At 47.0% G+C, this 15132-nt stretch overlaps 1 protein-coding gene across 1 annotated transcript in view; it reads right to left on the bottom strand.

The window, feature by feature from the left end:
- The window catches only part of Inpp5d (inositol polyphosphate-5-phosphatase D), a 110610-nt gene that overhangs the window by 38219 nt on the left and 57259 nt on the right, over positions 1 to 15132 (bottom strand). Inside the window, exons 6-9 of the mRNA XM_075951187.1 lie at positions 9151 to 9238; positions 3398 to 3478; positions 3205 to 3276; positions 1822 to 1945 (exon numbers count right to left, since the gene is read on the bottom strand). Coding sequence (XP_075807302.1) covers positions 1822 to 1945; positions 3205 to 3276; positions 3398 to 3478; positions 9151 to 9238 — 365 coding nt within the window. The remainder of the gene's footprint in view (positions 1 to 1821; positions 1946 to 3204; positions 3277 to 3397; positions 3479 to 9150; positions 9239 to 15132) is intronic.

A 15132-nucleotide genomic window follows, 5' to 3' on the forward strand; every position in this document is an offset into this window, starting at 1 on the left:
ATGCACGAATTGCTCTCGTCAGCATGAATGCATGGCTTCTCATGCTATTTCCACATGATGTCCGTTGTCATCATTCCCATTTGACAGACAGAGACTGGAGGCCCAGAGAGGCTGGGTTACTAGGTTACTGTGATGCTCAGCAGGAGGCAGAGCCTGGATTTGAAGGCACCGGGTAGTCAAACTGCATGTTGGGATGATGACCCTGCACCATCAGAGCCACCTGTGGCACTAACTCAACAGCACCAAGGTCTAGCCTGAAACTTCTGGCTTGGGAGTGTTCCCAAAGTCCTCTTCATAAGATACTTACCTGTCCCAGGAGGTTAGGACACACAACACCCCCCTTGCCTTCCAGTTGTTTATGCACCACCCCCAGGCCCATTTCTGTTCTTCTTCCAGACCCTGTGTCACTCCACATATGGGTGTTTGCCCTCTCTGAAGAAGCTTCCCTCAAGCCCCTTCCCAACCTGAGGTCTCAGCTCACACGCTCATTGCTTAAAAGGGCCAGCCTGCTCTGTCTGCTCCCTAGACCATCCCTTCTTCCCAGGGGACCTCTCCCTATCCTGTTGTTCTGTTTCTTCCAAGGCTTCCCAGTAGCTGAATTGATAGATTTATCTGAGTGCACTGATAGATTTCCCTGAGTATTTATTCACCCTCAATGCACCAGAACGCAAACTGCACGTGGGCAGGGACCATATGGGTTGCTAGCTGTCCTGGATGCTGTTCTGCCCACAGCAGCTTCTTCCCCAGCTGTCGTGGGAATCATTCCCACTGTGTACATAAATACTGGACAGTGTGACATACAGGGCTGCAGTGGCTCGGGAGTGCCCGTGAGAACAGCTGGTCTCAGGGAGGCTGGATGCTGAGCTGTACCATGATATACAGAATCCAGACAACCCCATGTGCTGCTTATTCAATTGTTCTCATCCCTGAGAACCAGAACCGGAGGCTCAGAGAAGTGGGTCACGGTCTCCAGCTTCTAACTGACAGAGCTGGGATGTGAATTTGGACCACGGAGACACAGAGCTCAGACACTTGAGATCTGTGCGGTTAGTGCTTTGCTAGGAGTGCCAGCCCAGCAGCTCCCCTAGCCACATCATCAGGACAAGGCACACGCAGAGACATAAAATCCCCATGCATACACACGGGACTGCTACGGGGGCAGTTGTGACAAGAAATCCATTTACAATCTCATTTCCAGGGGTATAGGCAGAATATGCATGCAGGGAGATCCCTGATGTGTGTCCTTGTAGCAGGAAAGGAATTCAATGGGCGGGGAGAAGCTCTGGGAGCGCTCAGGGACAGGGACCACCCTCAAGAGTGGGGGAGGGGGACTGGCTTTTGCTGACAGTCACTGTGGTGCCCATTGGCTCATCTATTTGAATGCCTGGTTCCCAGTTGGTGGAACTATTTAGGAAGAATTAGGAGGAATGGCCTTGTTGGGAGAGGTGTGGCAGTGGAGGGGGCAGTTGGTTTCAAAAGCCAGCATCCTTAATTAGCTTTCTCTCTGCCTCGTGCTTGTCAATCAAGATGTAGGTAGGCTCTCAGCTACTGATCCAGTGCCTTGCTGGCCTGCCTGCTACCGTGCTTCCCCGTCAGGATAGGCATGGATGTTAACCTTACTCTGGAGCTGTGAGCCCCACCTCAAACATTTTATTTTGTAGTCGTCGTGGCCATGGTGCTTCGTCACAGCAATAGAAAAGTAACTGAGACTCTTGTTCGCCAGATGGCTAGGCACCGGTCGTCTGTAGGAGTTCCCACACAGAAGCAGAACACGAGGTGCGTGTTGAAGGGTTAGGGCGGGCTGGGGAGCGGGTGGCTTACTCTTTTTGTGGCTGTAGAACTTGTCCTCAGACCCATCCTTGGACTTCTTGATGATCAATTTCCCAGACTCGACGTCCACTTTGAGATGCATTTTCTGAGGAATCCCCAGGGACTCCGACTTTACCTTCAGAGTGGAAGAGATGTAGTTAGAGGCTGGGCTCTGGGGCTACCAACTCTGATCAGTTTGTCTACATGGCTGAGGAACTCTGGGTCAATGCCCTACGAAAGGCTATCTTGCTATTATTTCCAGGCCTTCTCCACCCTGGCCTGACACGCGCACATCCCACAACACCCCGCTATCCCATACATAGTACGCCTGAAAATGGCTGGCACTGAAGCCGAGCCAGGCTCGCCCATTGTGCGACCCAGCTGTTCCACGACAGATTTGGTGGAGGAAACAGATGAACTGTTGGGAAATGGTTTATTCGCTGATTAGTTTGACAACAGTTATTAATCCGATGTGTCATCTACTTCTGGGAAGAGTCTTACTAATAGATTCACACTCCGGGGCCTTGTTACAACCACTAATTGAACATCTACTGGTAATAATTACGAAGAAGGCTCTTGCCCGGGCATGTTCAGAAAGCGAAACTCAAAGCTGAGCGTGGTGGCACAGAGGAGGCTGTGTGGGACTCTATCTAAAACAAACAAACAAACAAACAAACCAATAGGAGTGATAGATGGGTCAGGCAAGATGGTTTTGTGGGTGAAGGGACCTACCACCAAGCCTGGTGACCTGGAGAACTCATTCCTGCAAGCTGTCCTCTTACCTACGCACACACACACACACCCAATAAACAAATAAATGTAAATTAAAAAAAAAAGCAAGGCGGGAAAATAAAATGGAAGTCGGTCTTTTGTGGGACTCCTTTTCAGGGATGAAGAAGGCTTTGGGGTGGATGGCGGGGTGTCTCATGAAGGCCGGACTAGGTTGGGCCGGAAGCATCAGAATAATGAGGGTCCTTAGAGGAAAACCACCTTTCTGTGTCTCAGTCTAAGTCAGTCATTTTTAAGGGAATCACAAAAACTGTTTTCTCGAACTGTCCCCTGCCTCAGATACTATTCTATTATAAGTCTGTGGCCCTCAGTTTGATGTTACTCCTCCTTCCCATTTTAAGGAGGACAAAGTTTAAACCACCGTGGGACCAATCAGGAGCTCTTTCTTTACAGGCTCCCCATGAAGGGGGCTTTGCTGATGAAGTTACAGAACCGTTTTGATGTTTATCTACTTTTCCAACGAGGTGGTTTCACGGACTACTAATTCCTGCCACTGGGTTCCTTCTCCTTCTACAGCCCAAATCAAAAGCCCTCTTTTCACAGGAACCATGGTGGCTCCCAAGGGTGGATCTGGAGGTCAGGCTCCACTCCTCCAGGGTGACTTACCTCAAATGTGACTGGAGGGATGAGGGAACGCCTGTTGGGAGACTCAGGGCCCTCGTGCAGCAAGGCCTTGACCTGCAGACAGCAATGATGAGTCAGAGAGTCATAGGAATGCAGAACCGGGGACTTGGACATTCTTGGTGCAAAGAGGGGACTAAAGACAAAAGCAAGAGGCGCTGGAGGAACCTGTGAGTACCTTATCTTCAATGGAAGACAGCAGACTTGTCAATTGGCTGAGCTTGGCCACCATGTTGATGGGGTTGGCTTCACTGGGCACCTGGGGAGCACAAATGAGGGTTGGTAGACGGCGAGTTGGGGGAGGGATGGGCTCTGAACACTTCCCCGGCTGCTCCCCTTTCTGTCTCCCATCCCGTAGTGCCATTATCGTCCCTGTCAGAAGACGAGGACACTGCGGTATATATAAGCACCCCAAATTCCTCATGGCCAGAAAAATAGATCTTCACTGCTTCTCTTTCCCTCACCCACATTGCTTCTCACCCCACCTACACAGTCCTTAAAACTCTGGGGCCATCCTTGAGCATCACCTTCCTGCCCTCCTACGTCGCCTGAGCTGCTTTTCTTGCTCTACTTCCAAAATATACCCATCCCCACCTCTTAAAACCCTTACTGGTTGCTTCCCACGGTGAGCAGGACCCCATGCAAGCTCCAGACCCCGTCTCTAAAGGTGCTACAGGCTCACAAGTTCTGCTCTGAACCACCCTCCTCCTTGCTTCTGGTCTATCGTGAGCTACGCTTGGTAAGGAATATGCAGGGGCCTGGATCTCATCTGGGAAGGGCATCTTGCCATCGAGATCGCAGATCCATAAAAAGCTCCTCTCTGACTACCATAGCTCAAAACTGGCTGCCACCATCAAACTACCCTGATGTGGTCTGTTTCAGTCCCCATGGGGTGAAGTCATTGCTTTCAATTATGGTTTTGGTCTATGATTCCCTTGCTAGTATGTTGGCTCCATGAGGAGAGAGACCGAGAGCATAGTGTTCAGGGTTTCAACACTGATGTTTGGCTAATAAAGATGCTTAACAGACCTTTTTAATGAACAGTGGGGACCAGAAGCCTATAGTCACTTGTCCAAAGACACACAGCCAATAAATGACAGACTGGGTCTGGCACCCATGTACGCTAGGCTTAACTCCAAGCATATATTTATAGAATAGACATTTGCAAGGCTGAGGCATAAATTGCATGAGTAGGATTCAAGTTCAATTCTAAGCACTGAAAACAAAACAAAACAGAAGCTATTTTCTAAAATCACTCTTTTACCTTGGAAATGCTGTCCTCCCGGAGAGGCAGAGTTAACGATGTACCGCCCCTGCCTCCGGAAGTAGAATGGACAAACTAGACCGGCATATGACTAACTGGAACACTAGCCCTTCCCCCACAGCCTTTGCTCACGCTATCAGTCATACACTGACTTTTGATTTCGTTTGTTTCCTGTTTGCTTGAGTCAGGGTCTGGAGATATAGATAGGCTAGGCAGGCCTTCGACTTTCAATCTTCCTTTCTTAGCATCCTATAAGCTGGGCTTAGAGGCCTGTGCCATCAAATCTGGTTTTGGCTACAGGGTTTCCCTGTGTAGCCCTGGCTGTCCTGCAACTCACTCTGTAGACCAGGCTGGTCTTGAACTCACAGAGATCTGCCTACCTCTGCCCCCTGAGTGCTGGGATTAAATGCATGCAACACCATGCCCAGCTTAACTACACTTTTGAAAGAGTTTGCAGGCCTCACTCAGGTCTCATACCATTCCTTAGTTCCCTTGGTCAGCAACTATTCTGACTGTCATATTTTTTTCACCTCTGCCTCCCCAGGGGAAAAGACTCTATGGTGGCAAAAGTCAGAGCTTTGTTAAGATGCCAGACACCTATCTGGGCGTATCTGCTCTTTTTCCCGCTGCGCAGGGTTGGGCATTACTACATGGACAAGGAATGAAGAGCCAATGGGGATAAGACTGAACTCAGGCACAGGGGCCAGTCTTCTTTCCCTATCCCTGTATTAGATCACTGCTCTGGACTATAAGGTCTGAGGGCCTATCAAGATAAATATTCTTGGGGCCGACAGGGGGTTGATGGTTACGAGCATTTTCCAGTCTTCCAGAGCACCTGAGTTCAGTTCCCAGCACCCACACTGGACATCTTACAACTGCCTGGAACTCTAGGGGATCCAATACCTCCTGGCCTCTGTGGACACCTGCACTGACCACACACACACACACCCCTGGCCTCTGTGGACACCTGCACTGACCACACACACACACACACACACACACACCCGGCCTCTGTGGACATCTGCACTGACCACACACACACACACACACACACACACACACACACACACCAAAAACAGCTGAGTGTGATTGCACACCACACACCTTTAATCCCAGCACTGGGGAGCCAGAGGCAGGTGGATCTTTGAGTTTAAAAAAAAAAAAAAGATAAACATTTAAAACAAAAATAGCTACTTCTCTGCTTTATGGGGGGTCAGGAGTGAGACCCGAATTCTACCCCATGTAGAGGGTGCCACCCTCTACCCTGTGACTACTGTGTCTTGCTTCTAATCGCAAGGACAGTCCTCCATGTTGCCCGCTGGCCTTAGCCTGGTCACTGAAGGCCCTAGCTCTGGAGACCTGGTCTCTCTCCTTATCTGTGTCAAAGATTTTGGGTGTGTGCTCCCATTCAGACTATTTCAATGCCTGTGTCTGGCAGTGCCCATTTTGCCTAGACTTGCATTTACTTTCTCAGAAATTAACCCATCCTTCACTTCAAAGACAGCAAAGAACCAGTTTCCCCCGCTCTGATGAATATTTTTAGTTGTATAAATAGAACACAAATACATCTTCCCTGTAAAATCTTCGTGGGAGACCGAAATAGGCTACCTCAAAATATTCTTCTCTGGCATATTTCAAGATGGCTATTCAGAGCAACCGCAGACAGGAACAGGCCCGAAAAGCTGTCCTTTGGTAAAACGGATTATAGCCGGCTCTGTTAGTAAGGTCAAGGGGTGATGGAGAGGAGGGTCTCTGCCCTCTCCACCTCTCCCTTGTCTGACACCAGGGAAGCTCATTTGCATAGGACATTTGAAGCAGGAAGACACTAGCTCGACCCTCACCTATTCGGTTCCCCTCCCGTTTTTCTGATTGGAGTCTTGTTATGTTGTCCATACCGGTCTAGAACTTCTGGGCTCAAGTAATCCTCCTGCCTCAGTCTTCTGAAGAACTAGGACTACAGCGGGTGCTGCCTGGCACAGCTCATCTAGTCTCAAGGCTGCTACGAAAACAACCTGTCTTTCCAGGAATTTCCTTCCTCAAGCTCCCAAGAGCTGCATGGTCACTAGATTCCAGCATGCCAGGCTCTAAGCCCCTAGCTACTCTCTTTTGTCTGAGGGTGGCCTAAAAGTTGCCATCACAGGGGCTGTCTCAGAGTCCCACATTTTTGTGATGTCCCCACGTATGTGCATACTCCACTATCAGCTTGCTCCGGAGTCTCAAAACATTAAAACTTCAGAGTAATTTTAACACCCTACAAACTTCTTAGCCGGCCCATTTCTCTCCAGCCCTACGGGTCACGCGGCGGTGACCAGCATCCTTTGGATTGAAATCCTCCTGGCTTGGCTCATGCCTGCAGCCTTGCACCCTCATTCTCGTTCCTTCCCATACTGCTCTGTAACAGCAAGGGAGAATGCCTGGAGCTCAAGCCACAGCGATGCCTGCACCCTGGATGCAATCCTCCTAATTTACTCGGCCATATTTCGCCATCCATCTGATTTCCTGTCTTCATTTTCAGAGACAAAGTGTCAGTTCCTGCCCTGGTCAGTGTCTCTCAGTGACCATGTGCTTTCTAAACCAGCTTCCCACACAGAGGACTGACTCCTTGAAGGCTGCAGGCAGTCTTTTTTTTTTTATTTAAATTTTTTTTGTTTTTAATTCTTCTTTCATCTAATATATTCCCACTGCAGTTTCCCCTCCCTCCATTCCTCCAAGTCCCCCACTTCCCACTCCCCCAGAACCACTCCTCCATTCCCCTTCAGAAAAGAGCAGCCAACTTTTCTACACAGTTTGTCTGCCCTTCAGAAAACCCGTTTCTACTCTCCCCAGCAGAGGAGTGAGGCCCTTTGAATGCCACTGTTATTCCCAAAGCCAAAATTACTGGCCACAATCAACAGTTCTATCTGATAAGCAAGAGAGGAGTAGAACAGCATTTCCTGGTTACCCATGGGAGCAGCTGAACATCTTTCCTCATACCGCCTGTCAGTAAGCAGCTCAGTTTATAGTCTTTCCCCCATTGAAGGCCTGGGTAAAAGGGTGGGGAGAAGGCTTAATTTTATAATGCGCCTGCCATGCAAACATGGAACTTGAGTTTGGGTCTCTAGCTTCCAGGAAAAAAACTGAGCCTGGCGGCAGTCATCTAAACACCAGCACTGAGGGTGGACGTGGGGTGGGGATGGAAGGAGGGTTTAATCCTTGAAGATTATTGGCTGGCCAGCCAAGGTGAATCTAGAGGAGCTCCAGGTTCTGAGAGAGAATGCCATCCCAGACATAAGGTAGAGGGCCAGGACGAGGGCTCGTCAGGTAAAGGTATGGCCAGGGTCTACCGACCGGAGTTTGATTCGGGGACTCAGACGGTGGATGTTTACCTTCACACCTGGGCCCTGGTACATGCTCCTGAGTGCCTGTGTGCAGGCACTCATACACTAGATAAATATAATGTGATAGAAAGCATCAGGTGGAGAACAAGTGAGGAAGGCACCTGACATTGACCTCCGGCCTTCACATGCAAGTACATGTACATATGGGCACACGTGCGTGCGCACACACACACACTCACACACTCGTCACTCCCCTTCTACACACAATAGCCTTTAGCTAGGTGTGTTCGCATATGCAAATCCTAGCATTTCGGAGGCTAAGGCAGGAGATGGAAAGCTGGAGGCCAGTTTCCCCAAATCAACAATAAACACATATCATTATTTAGTATGCTAGGTTTTGTGCAAGCCCACGGGAGGCCTGCCCTCTTCTGAATGGAGAGGGGCGAGGAGCAGATGGGGAGAAGAGGAGGAAGGCAGGGGGAGGGGATGGGAGGAGAGAAGGGAGGGGGAGCTAGTTGGTATGTAAAATAAATAAAAAAAAGTTATTTGAATGAAATTTTTAAAAAAATTAATGCAAATATATTTAAATAAATAACTTAAATTTTTGAAAAAATAAAAAATACATCATTAGAATAGGGCTAATTTTTATCTATTTTATTTCCTTTTCCTAGTATTTACAGTAAGTAATATTTGTGTTTTTGGATACTGCCCTCTCTGACCCTAGACTATGCTGTGCTATTTCATGTTCTCACATCCTACCAGGCAGAGTTTCTCTCTCAACAGCTCTGGCTTTCTGAGAACCGCTTTGTGAACCAGGCTGGTCTTGAACTCAGAGAGATCTGCCTGCCTCTGCCTCCCGAGGGCTGGGATTAAAGCCACCACCGTCTGGCTACACGTGTTCTCACTTTTAACAATGCTGTAATATTAGGATCTAGGTCCTAGCCCTTACTTGATTTTAAATTTACTGAAAGCACTAAAAATACAGATAGATAGACCTATGCTTAATTTGACCCTAGTCTCCTGCCCAGCCATGAGCAGCTGCGGGGGAGGGGCACCACCATTTTGTAGTCCCTGGGGTTAAAGGCACGAAGAACCGCGTGGTTTCTTTTCCTTCCAGTTTCTGAGGAGAAATGATGGGAACGGCCTTGCTTGCCTCCTCACCCAACACCAGGTAGTTTTTTGGATGGGTGCACTGTCTGAAATGAGAGGCTGCCTTTCCAGGGCAGGGGTTCTACCCCACCCCCAACCCGATGTTTACACCAGAAAAGGTGGGTGGTGCTTCTGTCTGCCTTCAGAGTCCCTCTCTCTGGCGTAGCAATTTCATCTTTCCAAACTCAAAGCTCCCCGTACCTGAGGTCGCGGTCGGAGGCCTGGGGAGAGCTGCTGGTCGAACAACCTCTGCAGGGACTCCAGGGATGGGAGGGTCCTGACGACTTCCCTGGAAGTGAAGAATCGATGCTAAGCTCAAGAAATTGGAACCAGAAACACCCCAGGCAACACCGGCCTGAGCTATCGACAGGTCACACCCCAGTGGCAAATCCCAGAGCCCTCCCCAGTATGACATGCCCGGGCAAAGATCATTGGTCCAATCAGCCTGGCCCACCCTCCCACCCTTCCGATTTCCATCAGACTGGAGCAGAACCCACCCTGCACTAGGTAACCTGTAGGAAAATCCAATCTGGAAACAGATACTACTTTAAAATCATGTAAAAACATGCTCTCCAATGTAGGAAATGCATGCACGGGCACACACACACACACACACACACACACACACACACACACACACCTCATTAAAAATGCAAACTCCTGGGCTTCACTATAATTTGGGCTGGAGAGCCAAATTTTTCTTTTATTTATGTGTGTGTGTGTGTGGCGTGATAAGTATGTATGTATATGTGTGCACACGCATATGGAGGCTTGAGGTTAACTTTATGTGTCTTCTCTATCACACTCCATTTTATATTAGGGGTAGGGTTTCTTGACGAGCCCAGAGCGGGCCAGTTCAGCTAGTCTGTCCAGCCAATTTGCTTCAGGGACCCCTTGTCTCCAGGGACTCTCTCTCTTTGCTTCCAGCATGCAAACCCCACCCATCCGGCCTTTGTATGGTAACTGAGGATCTGAACTCTGGTCCTTAGACTTGCACAGCAAGAATTTTATCCATTGAGCCATCTTCCTAGCCTCCTAGAAAGCGCATTTTAAATATGTAACAATGTTAAGTGGGCTCAGCAGATAGCATTATGTATTTATATGTATATATGTAACAATAATAAAGAACATGAGGTAGGAATTTGAGGGAGTGAAAGGGGACTTGGGAGGAGTCCGAGGGAGGAAGAGGGGAAATAATACAAATACAGTACTCACATATGAAATTCCTTTTAAAAATGATAAAGGAAGCTGGGAGTGATGGCACATGCCTTTAATCCCAGCACGCAGGAGGCAGAGGCGCGTGGGTCTCTGAGTTCAAGGCTAGCCTGATCTATTATGAGTTTCAGGACAGAGACAAAAATAGATAAAGAAATATAAATAATTCAACTATGGGGTGCTGGGTAGGGGGTCCCTGTGTTCAGATTCAGATCTCCTGGCAGCTATAGAGTGTCAAGTCTGTTGATAGCCCCAGAACTAGGCTTGATGGATTCTCTATTTCCATCTCTTTCTGTTATTGTTACACCCTTTATTGTTACTCAGAGTGGGAAGTCTTAAGTTTGATTTTTCCACTTAGCATTTTATAAAAAAAATTTAAAAAACTGTCCATGATTCTACATGTTTAACATCCTAAAGTTTTTTAAATTAAGCTAACAAGAGATGTGCCCAAATCAATGTCTAGAAGTTGGGGGGTTAGTTTGAAATCTTTGTTACTATAAATACTATTTTTTGTGGGTTTTTTTTTCGGGGGGGGGTTGGTTTTTCGAGACAGGGTTTCTCTGTAGCTTTGAAGCCTGTCCTGGAACTAGCTCTTGTAGACCAGGCTGGTCTCGAACTCACAGAGATCCGCCTGCCTCTGCCTCCTGAGTGCTGGGATTAAAGGCATGTGTAAATACTGTTTTGAACAGTGTTGTTCACAAAGCCTTTTTTTTTTTTTTGGTTTTTCGAGACAGGGTTTCTCTGTGGTTTTGGAGCCTGTCCTGGAACTAGCTCTTGTAGACCAGGCAGGCTGGTCTCGAACTCACAGAGATCCGCCTGCCTCTGCCTCCCGAGTGCTGGAATTAAAGGCATGCGCCACCACCGCCTGGCTCCACAAAGCCTTTTAAAAAAATTTCTGATCACAAAATTAGGAGAACCAGAGGTTGTGGCTTTATTTCAATGTTGGCAATTCTCGTGACAGCACAGGTGGCCAGGATGCCAGTACTGTTCCAGGGACAAGGTCTTGATTGCCTACTGAACGGCTTTTACTGCCTTCTTCTCCATCTCCAACCCCCCCATTGTCCCGCCCCCTAGGCTGGCCTCAAATTTGCAAGTAGCTGAAGATGACCTTGAACCTCTGACTCTTTTGCCTCTGCCGTGCTGGGATTATAGGCTTGTCCTGTCACACAGTCTAAATGGCATTTGGGACTGAACACAAGGCTTTGTGTGTGTTATGCACACATTCTACAACTGAATTTTCTCTCTCCCTTTTATAAAGTCCACAGTTATGTCATACTTTAAGACTGAGCATGCCTGGGGTCCTGAGTGGGCTTCTATATTAATTTCAAATGCCTTTAAGTATTTTTCTGTGGTTGATTTCTACTCTGTTTCTCTTTAGATAAATTGACTGCCTCTTTTGCCAACTTTTTGAGGGAATCATGCCATCTTCATATATTGCTATAAAGTTTACTTAGTGCTTTTGGCATTATCACATTATTTTCATTCTAGATGGATTAGATGCTGTTATAAAGTGATTTATAACTTTTTATTCTCCTATTACTTTTTCTCTAGCAGTATAGTTAAAAATTTATCATTAATATTTACTAGGGAGCAATTAAAATTTTCTTTGTATCTATATTGTTGGAACCCACGAGACTGTACAGTAAATGTACAGCTGACAGATTCATCAAGGCAGACCCACAAGGAGACAATTTATGGGGCAACCCGTTTTGCAGAGCTGCAGAGCTGTGTTCACTTGTCTTTTGGAAAAATCACTGTCATATCTGTGGAAACTTTGTGAAGCCGTGATTCTTCCCTTTGAAATGGGATCCATTCCCAGAACACCACTGCAGTGGCCTTGCTCCATACCCCCTACCCCTGAGGCCTTGGAGCTAGGGCATTCACTCTTTGTTCTAACAGTCAAATTTACCTAGAGTCAGTCCCACAAAATTACCTGCTAACAGACCACATAGAAATTTCTATAGAAGACAGGCACTGAGCAGGAAGGCAGCCTGCCCCACCTCTGCTAACAAACAAATCTGGGCGTCCCCAAAGCTGGTTGTCCCCAAAGAGATTAGATGAGAATGAGTGAATCAGGATTCAGGGATTTTAGCGACTTTATCTGATGGTTTGGGATGTCTGCTGATCTTTCCTGGGTCGGGCCACCTGCTTTGGAGTACTGCTTTGTTAGGTTCTACCTGCCCTTTTTGTGATTTTGATATGCAAAGTATCATTGTCCTTGCCTACGGAATTTTCCCACTCCGTCTGTAAAACTAGAAACCTCACAGAAATCAGCCCTTACTCTTCTTCTCCTTGCTACTTCTTGTGCTTCTTCCCCTTACTCTCCTTTCTTTTCCTTATTCTTCCCCTTATTTTTCTTCTTCTCTGAGCCCTTATCACTTCACTTTTCCCCCCCTCACATGAAAAATTGACAAGTCCCCTAGACTGTAGTTACAGACAGTTGTGAACCGCCTTGTGGGTGCTGGGAATTGAACCCGGGTCCTTTGGAAGAGCTCTCAGTGCTCTTAACTGCTGAGCCATCTCTCCAGCCTTGTGGGTGAGCTTCTAAGCAGGGTATAGTGGTGCATGCTTATAAATTCAGCCTTTTTACTAAGGCAAGAGGAGAGATGGGTCAAGTCAAGATGAGCTATGTACTGAGACTCTGTCTTAAAAAGAAGGGGAAAAGGGCAAATTTTAAAAATTAGAGGAAGGGAGGCTGGAGAGAGGAATCCGCAGTTAAGAGCTGGCTGCTGTTGCACAGAACCAAGTTAGATTCTGAATAGCCATGCAAAGCAGCTCATGATTCTTATCTTTCCAGTTCCAAGGAATCCTCTGCCCTCTTCTGGTCTCTATGGGTACATGCACAGACATGCTATACATACACATAAGGACACACACACACACACACACAAATAAATTTAAACAAAAATAAAATGTAGAAATGAAAATTTGTTTATCTGAATATCTATGTAAATAATTCCTTTATTTTAAAAATATTTTTGGGGGGAATTGGAGAGATGACTCAGAGGTTAAAAGCACTGGTTGCTCTTCCAGAGGTCCTGAGTTCAATTCCCAGTAACCATATAGTGGCTCACAACCATCTATAATGAGATCTGATGCTCCTTTCTGACCTGCACGCATACATACATATAGAACACTATATAATAATAAAAAAATAAATTTTAAAAAAATTTAAATTTACTTTCTGTATATGAGTTTATGTGCACTTTATGTGTGACTTGTGTCTATAGCGGTCAGAAGAGGGCATCAGATCCCCTGGAACCAGAGCTACAAATGGTTGTGAGCCTCCCTATGGGTGCTGGGAACTGAATCAAGGTTCTCTGTAAAAGAAGGAAATGTCTGTAACCACTGAGCCATTTCTCCAGGCCCCCGTGCCTTTATTTGTAGAATCTGTCGCTAAATTGGAGTTTTCTGTATGTTGACTCATATTTAACTTAGTTCTCAGAATGGGTGCAGAGGAGGCCCTCAGTGCTTGCTAGAGGGTTAGTGAACACGTGAATGAGTGAACACACCTATCTAATCAAGCACTTCCAACACTGGGTTTACAGGGGATGCACCTGCAGGGATGTCGGGGGTGGGGGAAGCAATTTGTTCTAGCATTCTGTGCCTGGCCACCACCTGATCTATAACAGCGAAGAAGATGTGTGTGAGGAGGTTCAGAACATTCCAGTGCCTCGAATGACTTGACGTTAATTATCCAATAAATAGAGATATTGAAGCTTTTTACACTGGAATAATGTACGAGAAGCAGGCATATCAGGGAAGCTGCTGTCACCATAGTGATGGGGTGAGGCAGGCGCTGGGGAACTCAGTGTTGTGGGGCGCCATGGTAGGACTAGCAAGGACACAACAAAGGTCAGGACCTGTGTCCAGGCAGAAATAACAGCTTGTTATGAGCTGTCACAAAATTTTAATATATATATATATATTAAAGAAATGGCCATTTGTGTATATTTTCCCCTAGTGATAAATGATTTCTAACAACAGAACAAAATATATCACGGAGATGTATAAAAACGACAGCCTGCGCCCAGCTGGCTGCACCACAGACAACATCAGCTAAGAAAGCCAGGTCACTGAAACAAAAGGCAGGCAGGCCAGCCTGACGACTGCTTGGTTTGTCAAAGAAATTATTTGTCACGTTTACCAAACGTGACAAATGCCTGTGCCTTTAAGAGCCTTTAAATAGAACAGGGAACTAGATTACTGGTGATGAAAGACTCTTTTCTGAGCGGTAACCAAATGAAGATTGGTACAGCACCAGAGAACTGGAAACGGCTTCAAGTGTACCAAAGCACGGAATAGGGCAGGGCTGCGGCAAGCCCTCGCCCCATGAGATGCTCCCTGCTCTTTGTAAGTGGTTTGGGCTCCCGTGACTGTTTTCAGCTGCTTCCCGGTGTTACTTTCCCTTGCCCAGCTGTGGGCATTTGAAATATTCCCTGCTAATTCCTCACACTGCTGACCAGCCTGACTCTTTGGCCTCCTGATGGTGAAAGTGTAGTTATGGGATTGTTTTGCTTTTTAAGGCAGGGTCTCTCTGTAGGCCTCGCTGTCCTAGAACTCATAATGACCAGGCTGGTCTTAAACCCACAGAGATTCGCCTGCCTCTACTTCCCAAACTCTGGGATTAAAGGCATTGGCCTTTAGTGGCTCCAACCGAAGTGTGATTATGTTTGGAGTTCAGTTTAAGGTTAACGAAATTCAAATTGTACAATCAAAATTCATAAATTTTACCGATTGGTCAGTGATTCGATAACTTCAGTGTTAGGGAATTGACGCTATGGTGAATCGGCTCACTTTAAAAACTTCCGCCACCTGGAGACTTGAGCTGTCACCACCCACACACAAAATGACTTTAATTTATTTCCTGCTGGTGCCATTATGTGTGCGTTGGATGTGGAGGCTGTGGCAAGGAGGAAAAATGGCGACAAAAGTCTAAGGGACTTGATCAGATGGCTGAGGTGGCTC

Source organism: Microtus pennsylvanicus, chromosome 17 (genome assembly GCF_037038515.1).
Source record: "Microtus pennsylvanicus isolate mMicPen1 chromosome 17, mMicPen1.hap1, whole genome shotgun sequence".
NCBI lineage: Eukaryota > Metazoa > Chordata > Mammalia > Rodentia > Cricetidae > Microtus > Microtus pennsylvanicus.